The 17797-nt window shown below is 37.3% G+C and overlaps 1 protein-coding gene across 5 annotated transcripts in view; it reads right to left on the bottom strand.

Annotated features, from left to right (window-relative positions):
* Window positions 1–17797, bottom strand: part of SLC6A11 (solute carrier family 6 member 11) — a 151716-nt gene that overhangs the window by 83963 nt on the left and 49956 nt on the right. For 2 of the 5 annotated variants that reach the window (XM_027467744.3, XM_038185725.2), the window contains 4 exons: window positions 10707–10937; window positions 7458–7592; window positions 7158–7298; window positions 5545–5635 (listed from right to left, as the gene is read on the bottom strand). In XM_027467744.3, coding sequence (XP_027323545.1) covers window positions 5545–5635; window positions 7158–7298; window positions 7458–7592; window positions 10707–10926 — 587 coding nt within the window. In that variant the 5' untranslated portion in view covers window positions 10927–10937. Of the gene's footprint in view, window positions 1–5544; window positions 5636–7157; window positions 7299–7457; window positions 7593–10706; window positions 10938–11049; window positions 11069–11301; window positions 11364–11406; window positions 11723–17797 lie in introns of those variants that run through there. The other 3 variants (XM_027467743.3, XM_027467745.3, XM_027467747.3) reach the window with 3 other exon arrangements.

Genomic DNA, 17797 nt, shown 5'->3' with positions numbered 1-17797 from the left:
ATCATATTCACTAAAGACATCAACTTAAACTCACACAACCTCAGTTCTAGCATTTCCTAATACTTGAGTGTATGACTTTGTAACTTTTGATGCCATTTTTTCTGCATAGTAGAAGAGGTATATAAAATATTCAAGATAAAAATCAAAACCGGGGGGAAATTTCATCTGCCTGATTTAGGCTAATGTTTACCCTTGGCTTAGCATTTTGAGACATATCCCATTTCCTTATTTGAACTGAAACCAGGCAAAAATCTGTGGTTCTAAGGTAAAACCAGATGAAGAGCTCATGTAAATCCAAACAAAGTGCTGTTTTCACACGGCCTCTTGTGAACTGAACCGAAACAAGCAAGTCTGGCACAGCTCAATGTTCTTCTACAAGACATGCACAAAGGGCCTAGTTCTGAGAGGTGCTGAAGGTCTCTGGGTACTGAGCACTGCAGAATCAGGCCCAACTTGCTAATGACTTTTCATAGGATAGTGGGGATTAACCACAATGTGACTCTTGCAGTCATTTGCAGTCTGAATGAAACAGGAAAAACTCTTTGACTTTGCAAGGAAAGGGTTTGTGCCTTTTCCTTTTTGCTGAGAACAGCCCCTTTTCTTTTCCCTAAACAAAAAAAAAAAAAATGTTTTTTCTCACTAGGCTTTACTTGAAAATGCTAAGGATATGTCACTGCCTTCAGAGGATGACAGGCCAACAACTAGACCTTCTTTAGCAGAGGACTAAGTTGTTGTTATACAGCCAATAACAAACTATTGAGGTGGAATCAACCACAAAACCATGGGTCCTCTGTCTATCCAGCTCCCTTCCCAGGCACAAGAAACCTCAAATTCCTGTCCATGGTGACAGACCAGAGTAACAGCCAAAAGAGCACACAGATAAAGTCGCTATCCCCTACATGCATACCCGCTAGTTTCCGCACCTAGCAAAGCACACATCATGATGTAGATTTTCTCTTCTCTGTTTTCCGGGCTATAAAGATAGCCGCATCCATGGCTACAGCTCTCTTTCACGGGACTGCTTTAACATATCAAAAATGATCAACACCTCTATTATTACTGCAGCTACTTTAAAGCTTAAACAATAAAAAATGAATGTGACGTACCTTGAAATTAATTAATTTAAAAAAAAAAAAAAAAAAGCTTTATCAGGCTAACCCTTTAGGATAAGAACAACAAAATGAGCAGTAATTAACTGGACAGTCTCTGAATATTGGGCACCACTATGAAATGAAAAGCGAAGTTTTCAGACTCTTGCCTATCTTTCTCTGTAACACAACATTATATAACTTGTAGCATAAAAAGTGAATTGTGATCGATTCAGCTGTTTACCTTTGAAAAACGTATATGCAGATGGAATGTGAAACTTATCGATACTATGACTTTTTAAGGAAGGTTAGAAATCCTCTTTAAGTTCCTGATTTTTTCCAGAGTTGTCAACATTGACATCTGTGGTCAGTGACAAGTCAGATAACTCAAATGAAATCTTAAAACAATCATTAACAGGAAAAGATATTTTAACTAAGCAGGAAAACAAGTAAAATGGGTCCAATCCCCCCAACTTTGCCTGCTGTTCCTTCAGCGGGCTAAGGCCATTTTGGATGTGTAGCTACATATTAGTTATCAATTACAAGCTCACAAAAATATTTTAATTTTTGCAATCTTTGGATTCATAATTAGAGGCTTTTGAATGTATCAAGGGGAAAATAGCACCTAGAACCTACTTATCTCTAGAGTCTGTTTTTGTTTTAATAAACAAACAAAAAATCCATCCAAGACAATAAACAGGCTTTTATCTTCTTTGTGACCCAGCCACCAAAGCTGGTAGAAAATGTCGAATTCTAAGAGGAAGTGAGCCTATACCTATTAGACTAGCAAAGAAACAACGTAGTCCATACAGACCTGAGGAAGGCCAATTATTAGTCAGCATGCTATAAAAGCTTCATAGTACTGCAGAGTATTTTCTTAGTCTTCACTGCACTTGGGCAAATTACTGTTTGACTCCAGCAATAGTTTTAGGAATAGCCCAAGCCACAGAAGCAATAAAAGCTAGAAATATATCAGCAGCGAGGCTGAAGTATTTATCTGCAATCCACAAACCACCTAAGGATTTGGATTTGCTTCCAGTCACAAATAAAAAGGCCTGAGCCTTCTAGTCTAGATTAAAGATATATAATAATACCAGTTAAAGGAAGGAGAGAAAAAAAAAAAAAAAGAAAAAGATGACTCCTTCTCTAAGTCAGAAGTAAAGACATTCATTTGGGGACTTGTGTATTCATTTATGCACGCACAAATCCAACTTGTGCCACTGGTACTAACCTCTGATGGCATTTACAGAATGCCAGTCTAGTCTGCTTTGTAATACATAGCAACCTGTATATCCTTCATCATTATTAACTCAGATTCAGAGCACTTGCATTTCTGTAAATAGTGAGTGCTCTCCAACTGCAAAGGGTTTTTATTGTTGTTTGGGTTTGAGTTTTTTTGCTTTGTGTTTGTTTTTAGATTAAATATATATATATATATGAAGATATTATGAATACCCTAGAAGACTGTGGTAAGGTGATATGACCAAAGGAAAAAAAATTAAGATCAGCCTGACAGGTAACAAATGAACTATTCAGCTCTACAAAAAATTGGATAACATACAGTAAGCAAATTGGATCACTACTTACAACAATCACCACTCTAGTTCATAGATAATCTCAAACGTAGATGCTAATAGACCACAAAACGTTTTACCCCAGCTGGCCCTTTCCACAAAGAATTAGATACACTGCGGCCATGACATGGAAGAGTTTCAGTTGCTGACTTTATCATACAGACAGCAAAACATAAAGAAGGTTTTGAATGGTGGTGTTGTTCAGAAGAAAATTAATACTTCTACCTTCTCTTCACAGGCATCAATTTAATTAATCATAAGGAACCTGGTCATTATGCAAATTAATTCAGTCCTCTGATTGGTTATTCCAGCAGTGAAGATTGTCACACACTATCTACACAACTTCTGAAAATAGTAGCTAACACCAGCTTTGTCCAGTTTAGCCCATCAACTTTCCTTTCACTATTTCTTTCAGAGTCTTTCAATAAAGTTATGATTCCTAACGCTAGCATTTATGAAGTGGTAAAGCAACATCATGTGAACAAGACTTCAGGCTAAGTGAAATAACATTTCTGGTAACATTTATCTACAGATCAAAAGATGACTTGCTGTAAAAATTAAGTAGTCTGCTAATATATTTACTATGTATTAACTACTTTCAGATCTGCACTGTACATTTGTACAGAGCTCTACCACACATGTCTGATATGTAAAAAATATATAACTACAATCTTCTGTTCATTTGGAGTAGTCATTTTAATGCAAAACTAGTCCCAGTGTTCGACAAAGTTTGTTCTTCCACTTCTAAACTAGTTGGTTGTGTCTATTCTAAATTTTGAAGCCATGCAAAAGCGTACAAAAATGTTATCAAGGCAAAAATCATTCTCAGCAAGACAAGATGTTCAGTTTTCAAGGCTGAAAATTCATGCAACAGTTTTGCTTGGACACAGAAAGTGGAGAAGTTTAATATCTTAAACGGGTTTGGCCAGTGAACTGTTAGGATTATAAAAACCTTGTCCACAGATTAAAAAAATAAATATAATAACAAAAGGTGGTGTTTTGTTGTTGTTGTTGTTTTTTTTTGATGACTTTAAAGATTTTGGAGTGTGTATTTATATGTATATATAAGACCGGAAAAGAAATCACAAAAAAAATATCTGATTACCATTTCTAGTTCCAAAATTCATTCCTAATTCAGCTTAAATCAAATAGTCAAGGTAGTCAAGTACAACCACAATTTGAAGGATTCAGAACTCACTATAACTATAATCCAGTTTTAGCTATAAAATCTTTTTTAGTTTCATTTTTAGAGAATTTTGAGAGAGGACATGCTTAGAATTTGTATGTATGTGGGTCAAAATAACACTGTCATGGTAAATTAGAAAATCCCCCCCTCCCCCCCCCCAAAGAACTAAAAACGCACACACACAAAAAACAACAACAAAATAAACCTTCAACAAACCAGAAATATAAAACTTTAATTTTACTCTCCATATAAATTAACTGAGTATTGCCTGTTTCCCTAGACAGCTGGAGTTACCATCAGTTACTAAGTTTTGAGTATTGTTGAATAAGTAAATAAACAGTGAGTAAATAAGGCTAGTACTGGAGAAAATACTTTGTTCATTTACTCTAACTATATATTTAAAAAAAAATATTGTAGTTTTAGTTATCCCAAAGACATAATATGTTTGTGTTAAAATGATGGATCTGTAGCAATACGAGATGCAGCCTAAAATTCTTTGTTCTGAAACGTTATCTGGGAAGTGGGTAGAGTAGGTATATTTTGATTTAACAAACTAGGTGTTCAGATTATTGGAATTTTATCAGAGAAAAAAATACAATGACCTAGAGTTATTTCTTATTATTAATGTATAATCAAATCTGTATAAAGCATTATAACTGCCTTATATGTGTATTTTTTATATATATATATTATATATATAATAGCACTATTTACTGAATCAATAACTACTACCCACAAAGACTAAGAAAACTGAGGTAGCAAGACTAAGAGATTCAGAAGTAAAGACAGTAGCATACGCTAACATTCAAAAAATGGCATCAATGTAGAGTTCTCTTTGTAGGATAGTCTTAATTTATAGCCCTTTCAAAGTGTAGCTATTGCAGTTCTGGAAAGAAAAATTAAAAAAAACTGAGCATATAGCCTCAGAATAAGTTTCTACCTCATTAATAGAATTGGTAAATTACAATGGCCCTCAAGAATATTTAGTAACCTAGAATTTTGTAACACGTTCCTTTGAATTGTGAGGTGACTTCATATTAAAAGTAGCATTCCATTTCTGTGACTGTCTTAACAAACACTGAGCCTTGCAAGGAACAAGTATGCAACTACACATGCACTAATTAAATATTTATAATAAGAAAAAATGTGTCATCACAATAGCAGTCCATATTTTGTCAAGAGATAATTATCTTCTATTACTCTAACTAGAAACCATGATCAGAGACAAGAGAGTTAAGGTCTCCTGTTATCATTACAGCTAAATAACTAACACTTACACAGTTCATTCAAAAATAAGATAAAGACATAATATTTGTTAGCTCAAACAAGGATGAAGATGCAACCGTTAAAAGAGAGGAAACATCCCCAAGAAAAAAATAAATTAAAATCATCCTCTTTCTTTCACCTCTGCCTCATTAGTATGTGTTTGAGGCTCTTTCCTCCAGCACCAGGAGCCAAGCTTCCAAGCAAGTGGCACACTTTGTTCTATGTTCTTTCAGAATATGGAATTCCTTTCCTTGTATCTACTAAAAAGAGTTAAACCTCTCATCCTGACTCTCTTAGACTGTATGAGACAATTTTCAGCTGAACTCATATCACTAAGTGCTATAAGCTTATAAGGTATCTTAAGGTAAACAACCAAAATATTGGAAGATAACGAACAGTCAGATCAAGCATAAAGTTTATGTGCACTTACTCCCAAAATTCCATCACCGGAGAAGTGGCATTTTGTAAAGAAACTTGACTGCAGTTGCTCATATTAAGTTTTTGAAATTCCACACAGTTTTCTGTAAAAGAACAACAAAAAAGTGTTTACTATATTGACATGTAAATGTACATGTACATTTTTTCTTGTACATCTTGTAAAGCCACCATTCTATAACAGATTTGCATCATGTGGTTAAAAGGATTTCTAGGTGCTCTAAAATGTGTCAGCTACTACTTCTGCAACAGCATATTTTGATCACAAGATCATAGACCTGTGCTAAAAAAATATCCACACAGTATGTTACATTCTCCTGTAATGCTCTCCAAATGCATGGTTGCAATGGCAAAGACCAATAAAACAAAACATCTGAGGCAAGAGAAAGAAGCTTTGAGAAACTGAAGTAACTGATTGAGAAGCACAACACACTTCTACTCCAACCAATGGTTCAATAGCCAATGACAATGATTGGCTTATGAAACTGCCAGCAACAAGCTTCCACTTTGCCTTAACACGACAAGTGCAAAGTCACTCTTTGACTTATTATCTCTAATACTGAAAAAGAAGATCAGAACAGCTCAGCATTATTGAAATGACACTTGTTGTTTGATCAATGCTGGCTAAGCTCCTTTGCAGGGATGCCAAAAATTATACTGAAACCTTCCACACCTATTGGGTGATGAGCTAGTTCCTTAACATAACCTAAAACGCAACAGATTTCAGACACTTTTAGGTTTGCTCAAACATGATAACGTCCAATTAATAAAAACTATGAATGTATAATTGATATATAATTTGAAATCAGACTAATATAAAGGTACAAGTAAAAACTTTAGGAGCCTATAAATAATGGCATTAGTATGTATTCTCACCCATAAACATTTGTTATGCACTAAAAAAAAGTAGAGCATTATCAGTAACGTGAAATTATCAGTGAAAGGACAGATGCAGACCCTATACTGAAAAGCCTTATGAATACACACCTCATCTTTGATGCAAGAGGTTACTTTGCATGCATTAAGGATTATTTGACTAAGTTATCAGAGGCAGCTTTAGGCACATTATTCCTTAACATTTGGTATTAAAAAGAGCAAATCCACAGCTCTTTGTTTAATACTTTCTTCTCCATTTAAACTCCTGATTTCACAGAGTTAAAGAGCAAGATTGTAACCTGTCATCAACTCTGCAGTTGAATTCACTCACTGTATTCAGGGAGAATAGATATGATTGCAAATGAGAATCCTGGGATCTAGCCAGAATATTTTACAGAATTAACAAAAAACAAAGCCTTCTTTTCCTATCTGACATTATATTACACAGGAACAAATGCTTATACAATGCCGTATATTATACGTATTATACTTATATATATATATATACACACACACACACACATATATAAACACACACACACTTAATACACAATGTTTATACAATAAATCACTAAGCTTTCACTCCAGGATTCATTTATCATGATGTAAGTAGCGTGATGTCACTGACCCATTTGCAGAGAGTTTTCTACCACAATAGTTCTGTTCCCAACAATTTATCAATTAGTTGGAAATAATTCATTTGTTCAGCAATGATCTCTACTGAGGTCTTACCTGTATTCCATTCATGCCCACACGTAGCCCAAGGAAGCTCTGTAGTAAAGCAGTTAAACAGATAGAATATAGCCCATGCTAAAATGATGATGTAGTATACATTTAGATGTGCCTCTATAACTTGGGTAGCATATCCAATTCCTGGAGGGGAGAGAGAGAGAATAGAAACCTTTTACTTTTTGGATAATTTAAAAGCAAACACTTTAAGTATATCCTAAATTCAATACTGATTAAAAAACAAATAAACAAACAAAAAACTTAATGCGTTCTTTTGCAGTAGAACACAGAAAAGTTTGTTACCTTCAAACAAAGGGCAAACTTTCCTCCAGCAGGTAATGCCTCCTTCACTAGTAAACTGTCCCAAGGCTGTCTCCAAAAAAAAAACTGGTATTCCACAGCAAATAAAGAAAACCACATATGGGATGAGGAAAGCACCTACAAGCAAACATTGAGGTGGTATTGGTTATAATGAACATACTTTCTTGACAGTTTAGTAAGAAGTTTGTTTACCTAATAAAGGAAGAATCATCTGTTAACCAATTGTCAGGTGTTGTGCTAGAAGTGCAGAAAGTGTTTATTCATAGCACCAGATACCAAAAGTTAGGCCACTATCATGGAGGAAAAAAAAAAAAAGAGGCAGACCATACACACAAAAACTCACCCCCATCCCCTCCCCCCCCCCCTTCTCTCCCCCTAAAAACCGTAACAAAATTTCTCAGTATAGGCTATATTCTGCTAATCTTTCTCTCAAGCACAGGAAAGACCAAAGTCTTGCTCAACCACATCATCCCACACTGATCATCATCAGTCTACCCTATCTTCTCTTCTCAGGAAAGCAGGGAAGGAGCATTATGAAAGTGAAATCCAAGAAGTACTGTGCAGGTTATTTAGATAAACCTGATGGTGAAAATTGTAAGAAGGGAATTTTGAAATAAACCTCACACACAGGAAGAAAGCTGGACTTGGCATTATCAGCTAGAAGTTGACCATCAACTTTTTCATTACATGTTGACAGTAAAGTTCATCAAGGATAACGAGCAGTACAATTCAGTGCTGAAGAGCTATATATAACAAAACACCATTCTCTTATTAACACATAGCAGGAGCATTAGAAGTACTGTATTGTTTCACGATTAATCATGTTATCAGGTATGCAGTTAAAGAACATGACTGAAGTATGCAGAAGAAAAGAAGTGACAGAAGATCCATGTTAGGCATAATGTCACTTTCTAATAATGTGGACTTTACACATTCCATTTAGAACTGAACCTAAATAACAAGGAATGAAATATAGTCTTTCCAATACATAGAGAATCCATTAACATAAGGCCAAAATATTTTTTTCCTCATTTCCCAGCTACTTAGATTTTTTCCTGAGTCAAAGGATGATGTGGAAAGCAAGCTACTATCTGCCTGAGACTGAAACAAGGAAAGGAGAAAACACATATTAAGAAGAAATCATAAAATAACTGTTTCTGACATTTTTACTTATACTGATAAACAAAGACTTACTGGTTTAACACAGCACAGTGAAGTACTGCACAGAAGTTTTTCCTAGCAAGATGTATTTTACATTGCTGCATACACTGACCAGTTCTTCAGAGTACTAGCAATAGCAAGTACTCTTCCAATGAGAGTCTGAAAGACTGTTTTGATCATTAGTGAATAACACCTTACTAGCTACTTCTGTAATACTAAATCTCTCAGAAACTAAACTAAGAACAAAATGTTTCTGAATATACTTCAGGAAAATTTCTACAGCTGCAATACTAATAGGTATCCTGCTCCTGAACATTAAAAAAAAAAAATGACAAAACAACAACAAAATATACCCACAATCTGTAACAATAGTAGTACTTTAGTCACTTCAATGACAAAGTTAACGTAACTAAATACACCAGCTTTGTCTTGCAGTTACTTTCTTCAGACCCAGCACATCAATAGAGATATCTTCATGAGTAATCTCTTAGCTCAGCCAGACAGTTTGTGTATAGTTGAATCTCAGTTGTATCTCAAACAATACACGCAGACTACAAAGAATGTTATCTGTGCACCTAAAAACAGTTTCTCTATGTGATTCACTGTATAAGTGGTTTTAAAAAAAAAAAAAATCCTTACAAGACGTAATTTGAGAACTGCTGTCCAGTACAAAATCCAGCTTGTCCCACTCATGCTCAAACCTAATGAACTTCACAGGGAAACTTGTTGAAATTTAATGCATTGACTTTCATTCTCTTTCTCCAACTCCTTTACAATAGATAAATAACATCAGGAAAAATCAAAGGGCATCAAGGTTCACTGCTTGCAAACAGATAAGATTTTAAGAAATACCTAATGCAAAACATTAAAATGAATTAGTTTTCCTAATTAGAATAATTTGTTATTATGGACACTTGATAAAGTTATAGAAGCTCACTCCTATACTGCCTGTTATGGTTTAGAGCACGTGCCAGAGAAAGCTCAGACCTCAAAGTTGCCTACTACTGCTTCTGGATTTGTTCTGTACCTAGCAAGTTATTTCATAACTAGCTCACATATCTGACCATTGTTTTCATATATTATATACTAAGTAGTTTTCAGTATTGTTGAAACAATTTTTCATCAAACAAACCCAGTTCTGGTCTAATTCCAGTACGGCATTTTAAAGAGTTACAAAAAAAATACAGGTGATAGCCAAAGATCAAAGACCAAGCCAACACTAAAGAAAACTGAAGTCAATGGCAAATTTCCCATGGTGTCAGGACACGACCAATCAAACCACACATGCTAATTCTATTCTTAAAGAATGCAGTAGCAATGAAGTAAGATACTTAAGCAACAACTTTTTCACTAAGCCAAAACACAATTATAACGTGTTATGCCTAAGGGACAAGGAAAGGAAATTTGGCACAGCTCTGTTAGCAAACCTGTTAAAGAGACCTTTACATAAATCAGCCACTGAACATATTACTTTTCTTCCAGGATATATGCTTACACTAGCACTGATTCAGACCTTAAGTCTCCTCATTGAGAGACAGTTTTATATCTTCCCTTAACCTACAGTACTGATTTGGGAAGTAATGGCTAGAAGAAATATGGTTGACTTAAAGGAGTTTTCTTATGACCAATATAAATAAATAAATAAATTCTTGTAGTAGAATCCTCTGAAATAACATTCATCCTCTCCAAACTATGCCACTTTGAAAAATGAACTGCTACTTTCTTTTCTACATCATACCTAGGTAAGCATGCTTGAGTCTAAATCCACATGCAGAAGAAAACACAACATTCTATTTTAACTGGTTACTTCTGCACCAAAAAAAAAAAAAAACAATACAGGAAAATCTACTAAAAAAAAAATAAAATACAATATTTGGGGAGAAGGGAAACATCACATTTTTTTCTTGGTACTCATATGCTTAATAGTTCCCTACCCACACATACACTAAATCCTCTTAGTCTCCTCCACATCTCTCTTACTAGTGCAAGGAATCACTCTAAAACATCCTTAAGAGTTTATTCCCTAGGTGTTTATGTTGAGCTGTAAATCAATATATGATGCCATCTTACCTCCTCCATTCTTGTAGCAAAGATATGGGAATCTCCATACATTTCCCAACCCAATAATCTCCCCTGCCACAGAAAGCACAAATTCAACCTTATTGTTCCAGTGGCCTCTTTCATGAACTTTCTTATCGTTGCTGTGGACAAGGCTGGTACTTGAGGCTTCTGGGTCTAAAACATCTTCTGGCTTGCCATTAATTATAGGAATAGTCTTTTCAGCTGTCATGACTGTTCAGCCTATGGGAGAAGAAAGAAAAATATGCAGATATTTTAAGTCACTTGTCAACAACAACATTAAATGACTAAGAAGACCCTTAGCTTCACTAGCTTCAAAATACTTATTGCCTACATAGATTTACAGGTGAAAGTGAAGGAGGAAATTCTGTAAAGCTAGGAAAATTGTAAAAGTGGGAAAATGAAAAAGAAAGCAAGAGAGAGAAAGCTTATACATGAGGAGAAGGGAACAATGTTTCTGAGTTGACACAGACAGCGAGGAGTAGGAGGCTGTTTTAAGGGCTGGGCAGTGAAACCTTTTGAAAATCCCTCCCCAAGCAGGGATCCCTGCTTGAATAATCTCGCAGAGGACAAGAATCTACTGCACCTTCCAAGCACACGAATAAGAGCAGAGGAAGAAAGGGATGTGGAGAAGGGGGCCTGAACGGCTCTGGCCTGCCTGGAGAAGTAGGGGAACTCCCGGTTTACTCACCCAGGGCTCTGCTTATGCCTGCACGGCTGGGAGAGGGACAGGCTCTCTAGCCGAGTGCTCTGCTCCCAGCGGACCTCCGCGGGCTGCCGCTCTCCGCTCGGTCGCACGGGAGGCACGGGGCACGGCGGCCGCCAGCACCTAGCGGCAGAGGCGGGCAGGGGGAGGCGGGGATAACGCGGGCAGCGTTCGGCGAGCGAGGGACCGGGAAGCCTCGTCCTGCGCTGCGGCTGCCGCCCGGCCGGCCGGCGGCGAGAGGATGCTCCCCGGCTGCCCGCGCTCCGCAGCCGGAATTTGCAAATGCTCAGCCTTCCCCGGAGCGATGGTATAACACCCGCCTCCCCCCTCCGCCCACCTCAGGCTGTCCCACCAGCTCCCCCCTTCTCCTTCTCTTCTCCCTCCTCCTCCTCTCAGCATCACCGCCCGAGCATCCCCAGCCCCTCCCCGGGCGGCCCCGGCCCGCAGCGGCGGCTCCCTGCGCACCTGCTGCCCCCCGGGGGGGCTTCGCCTTCGCTTCTTTTTCTGGTTGGGGCTCAGTTGCGGCAAGTGGAAAGGGGACCCACCGACCCCTGACCCCCAGCTGATCGCTGCAGCTGGGGAGGAGGGAGAGGTGGGACAAAAACGGGATAAAAAAAATGTGGGGGGAACGTTTGGAAAGTGCGGAAACAATGTGGGTGCTTTCGAGTTACACTGGGAAGACGCAGAAACAGCCTACGTGGGCATTTCTAACCAGTGCTTTGCTTAAAATTAGAGTTGAATAAGTGTTAAATAGAAGCATCTATAAGAAAAAGCAACCTGCTTTGTGTCAGGTTGAATTAAATATTTCAAATAGATACCTTTTTTCCCCCATTTTATCCCCCCCCCACATGCACACACACACTTTTTAAAAATACCTTTTCCATTACCCATCTCCACAGCTTCTCCTTAGCAAATGGCAAGACCCAACTCATGTTTTAGCTTCAAACCTGCCCTCCAGTCCATACTCTCTATTGCAGCTATGATCACCAGTATTTTGCTCTGCAGCACCAGGAGACACACTTGGCAGCAGTGTCTCCTGCATCCCAGGTTACACTGAAGCACTTTGGAGGATGCTGTCCCAGAGACAGCATGCTCTGCCATGCAAATTCTCCTCCTGTTGCTTTTCAATTCCACAGGTTTCTCACCCTGTGAGGAGAACGGTCATCCAATGCTTGCTGAAGACAGTGGAAAAAGGCCCGTGGATAGATTTTATATTAACGTCATCTGACTTTGGAAGTTAGAGCTTGATCATACCCCATTTACATATGGACCAAAGCTTATCTCCACATTGAAACTCCTACTGTGGTTAAAATTTTTAGAGTTAGTCTTTTAAATTATACATGCCTGAAGATTGGTTGTTGGGGCCTCACTCTACATTTTGTCAACTACACATCATAACATACTCTGCCACCTACACCTCTAACAGGTGTAGGATAAGGTCCTTTCTTTTGTTGATATTCATATGGAGAGTAGTAGTCAAACCTGTATCATGTAATGAAAAACTGCTAATGGTAGAACTATGGTAAAACATGGGCTAAAACTGCAGAATTATTATTTTTTTCTTGTTAGCAACTTTTTTGTTTGTTTGATTTTGAATAAGAACTATCCTGCAGAGATATCATTACCTGAATGGATTTGTTTATTATTATTTTTCCTCGGTGGTGGGGGTGGGGGGGAGAGCCTGTGTGTTTTTTTTCTTTTATTATTATTATTATTTTTATTTTTTTCTAAATGCAGCTGGTACCCATTAACTAAGGATGGAATATATCCATTTTTTCCCCAACCTGGCTTTGTACAAATCAAACTCAATTCTTACCCTTCTTCATTTATTTTCCAGCAGGGACCAAAACAGGCATCGTTTTATTTTTTTTTTCCTCCTGTATTCCAGCCAGGCTGAGCAGGCTCAACAGGACTCACAAACATCAAAGGTGAAACTGAGTTCTCATCTCATTACTAAGAGTAATTCTAAAAATGGATAGAAGCTAAGGGACAGTAAACACTTGGCTAATGACATAATGCAAGAGAGGGCCCAGTCTTCTACTTGCACCTAGAATAAATTCTGCATCGTCAGGTCATTGGAGAAGTTTGTACTAGTATATTACATGCCTAGCATAATGTCTATTCTAAATGTGTCAGAACAGTGTCACGCTGTTGATGCTGGAAAGAATTCCAGGTAGAATTAGTCACAATATGAATAGCTTTCTGATGCAAACAGACAAATAACACCAAATTGAAGGGGCCTGCTCCAAAGAACAGTCTATACGATGACTGGCAGATGCAAAAGGTGTTTGATCACTGCTGATTTGTTTAGTATTTGAAATGATAAATATGTGGTGACAAGTATTTTATTCACTACTGTATTCTTGCAGTGATTCCCATTCAGTCTCCTACCAATTGAAAGGCTTATGGAAATAATTGCTAGTCTTGTGAATGCTTTTCTGAAATGAAGCAGTGTTTGCAACATAAAACTTCCCAAATTTTAAAACAATTAATTTTAACAATTTTAACAATTAATTAACACCCCCTCCCCCTTTTTTATTTTTTTAAATCTGGTAGAGCCTCCTCTATTCCAATGAAAACGAAATAATTCCCTGGATTACATCTCAGTTCACGCACTAACCTAGTATCATGAATTCACGCCTGCTTCTGTCAGTCTGTTGGGAAATCTGCACGACATGCAATCAGAGCTGAATGCTGTGATTGGGATGACAGCAAGACCTGCAACATGCTGTACTGTAAGACAAGAGACTGATAGTTACCAACCTCAGCAGGCTGTTCCTACTAAAACCAATATCCAATACTAAAACATTAACTGATTAACTAGTAGAAGGCCTAGCTGCACCACACATCTCAAGTAATCCAGTTATGTCCAACTAGATTTTTTCTGCATTGTCTGTTCCATTCCTGATCTGCAGAAGCATTTTAAGTTGTTGTTACTTCCAACCCACTCACCAGAAGTAAATTTCCTGGCCATTCCTCTTGAGTCCCACATTAAAATGATGTGACCTAACAAAGTAATTCAAGTTCTGCTTTATTTGGATTTGATCTCCACACTTCCAAGGAAACCATTAAAGCTCTATACAGAAAGTAAACAGTGGAAGCAAAAGCCAGATGTTTCTGCTAGTCAAAGAAAGGTGCTGTGAAGTCCCAAACATTCTATGACTAATTATATTTAGATGTATAAACTAAAATTAATAAAGACAATAAATTAATATATTGAGACAATACAGAGAAAAGAAACAAAGAAAAAGCCATGTTCCCATAGGATTCTGTCAGGGTTCTGAAACACATGGCAGCATACAGATGCACCAAGGAGTACATACCAAGCATCTTTATTTAAGATGTCTGGGACTTCTCCTTGGTCTATATTTTCAAGACACAAACCCACAGAGTTAAGACATACCAACACGTGGATGTTTATCTCCTGCTTTATTCCCACCTCTGTGCCCACCCCCTATAAAATTCAGAAGACACGTTGAAGAAAACTGCATGAGACAATTACACATTTTGCTTCCCTTATACTTTGGACTTTTCTGGGATATCAGGATGCCTTGTTCATCCCGCACTTTTTGGCTTCAGTTCCTGTAGCAATAGATTTGAACAAGAGTGAAGTCTCTGCTATGCTACAAAAATCTTTTGTAGCATAAGTGCCCTTACATTTTTGCATTTTTCAGAATAAAACAAGTACATGAGAAAATAACTAACTATAAAAAAAAATCTTATTAAAGCTACTATGAATGTAGTTGAGCTTTTAATAGTGAGATCAATGGAATTTTGATGCAAGTATTTAATGTGATCAAATGCCATGTTATATAGCTTTTCAAATGAAAAGGCTTGTCTCCATTTCTGCTTCTTACTAAACCACTGTAGTTCTGTTAGTTTCTGTGTTGTTCCAGTAACATAGAATCCTGTGCCAATGTAACTGAAACTGTGAAGGGTGGGGGGAAACAATTCTATCCAGGTTTAAGTTTCAGTTTAGATTTGATGTAAGCAAAAATCTGCACAAGCCTTATGTAGAGATTTCACAAGGTTAGGCTCTTCATGGGTAAACAGGTGCACAAAAGAGAAGAAATGGAATAAGAATTACAGTAGTGATACAGATCTGGCAATATTTTGGATCAAAAGCTTAAGCTCATGAAACAATTTGTGAACTAAGACATTTTTAGCTAGGATATTACAGTCTGGACTTAAGTCAAACAGCAATAGGCTGTCTGGTTTGTACCTAATCTATTTTCTGCAAAGAGGAAAAAAAAAAAAAAAAAGATTTATTTGTTGTATATTACAACTTCAAGTCAAGCAACAACTGACTGTTGGGCTTCTATTTACAAAGGCTTAACAGCCATCATTGTAGGCCTTTCTCTCATATTTATTTCCCGTGCCTCACAACGGATCCGATGCCGAACTTGTTCAACAGAACTGTGAAATCCACTATTTCATCTATTGACGTTGCCCTTTAGGGCCTTCTCTTGTCCTTTCTGTCAGTCTGAGAGCCATCTTTTCTTTTTGTTACATGCATTTTATCTTTCAGGCCATCATATCTTCCACACAGGATTGGGTGATTATTTCCACAATAGGGTTTTTCCATTAGAGATGCACTAACTTATGTCTTCATCTTTGGACCATCTCTGAGGCATTTTGCTGTGAAAGAGCTAGCTCCAGCTCCCCTGCAGCATTCCTCAGTACCAGTGTAAACTGTCAGACAGCCAGACAACCTTTTATGATGGTTAATCAGCTCATGCTTTTATTTTAACTATATGACTAAAGTGATCTAATGTCTCACTAAAAAGGCAGCAGACACTGTGGGTGCCCCATGTTGCCTCACAGAGGTAAGTACTCTTCCTAGTGCATTTTATGTAAACCTCCTTTTGCTAACGTGGTTTGTATTATCTTGAGCTTCCTAAATATGAGCTTTATTGGCAGACAGCACCTGGAGGGAACCTTCAATAGTGAGGCTCATACACAACTTCCAAGAGTTAGCATTCATCTATTCAAACTGAGCAGAGACACTCTCTATGTTGTGTCAGCCATGTCTAATGACTTACCTAACAAAAGCATGTTTTTATTTCTGCTGCTACTTCAGACACAGTAAGAACAGTAAGCAAATAAGTTACTTTTATGAAAAGAGTATCCTCATGTCTCTGGCTATAAACCTTGAGGCACTGTGCTTCTGATTAAGTCAAAGTGAAGTATATTTCTACACATTGACAAAGTGACCACCCTCCAGTAATTCAGCTGCTATTTGCAGCCAAAGACGTCCACAAGACAGAGATAAGTATAAAAGGTACTGGTTTGTGTGCAGAGAAGAAAATAACTATCCATATAAATGACAGCACTGAAAGAGAAGATCTCTATGGAATGTTATTTTAATGTGACCAGTGATAACAAATAAAAGCAATGCCAAAAAGCAACCTTAGAAGAATTAGGTATTTTAAAACATAACACCACTAGTGCCTTACCAAGGGCAGGAGCTATCCACTCATTCTTCCAGATTAGAAACTGAACTTGTAGTCTTCGTACAGCTATGCCAAACTCATGCTTCCTGAGGGATGAACTTAGAAAAGGAATGAACTTTGAGGAAAGATGGTGCTCAGAATCTCTGAATATATCTTCAACTAAATTAAGCTTTCAGAATTTGTATTAGAACAGGTACTCAATGAGTATTAAAATAAAGGCAGAACTGAATCCAGATCATACATATTCTCTGCAATCATAAAAAATCCTTTATCCCAGACATTTTTAATTGCTGTAGAAAAAAAAAATAGAGAAAGGAGTTGCTTTGTGCACGGTATGTTGCATATTTATGTGGACAGACTGTTAGGATTTCCCAAGGTCAGGGAACTTGACAATTCTACACTTTAGGTGTTCACTCTGAGTCCAATAGGAAACAGCATCTCCCAACACGTGGGTAGTGGTCCCATTGTATTACTTTTGCATGAACAGTCCATTTGGGCAGGCTTTGCGTTAATCCTTGAATTTCGCAAAGTTTAACTTGGCTTTCAGGCCTTAGACGGGGTCTAAGGAAGAGTAATTCAAAAATTTTCCAGCTTACAAATGAAAACTTTATCAACAGTTTATCAACAGTTAAAGTGAATAAAAAGAGAAGTATAAATATTTTGCAATCATATATAACTGCATATTTATGTTTAAATCTACATGTCTTGCAACATAAATATTTCTTGATGAAAGTGAAATTCCCCTCTTTTAATTCAACAGCTTAATATGCTCATCAATATAACTTTCTTACCCAGAAGAAAAGGACCAACATTCAATCCTGAAAGTGAACTTTTGATTGTTCAGGAAAGCACCTGAAGCATCCCTTACAAAAGCAGTAACCTATACAATACTAATGTGGAGTGAAAGCTGGCAGCAGCACTTA

Source organism: Anas platyrhynchos, chromosome 13 (genome assembly GCF_047663525.1).
Source record: "Anas platyrhynchos isolate ZD024472 breed Pekin duck chromosome 13, IASCAAS_PekinDuck_T2T, whole genome shotgun sequence".
Taxonomy (NCBI): domain Eukaryota; kingdom Metazoa; phylum Chordata; class Aves; order Anseriformes; family Anatidae; genus Anas; species Anas platyrhynchos.
The sequence above is the reverse complement of the archived record's forward strand: the minus strand, read 5'-3'. Positions and strand labels throughout refer to the sequence as shown.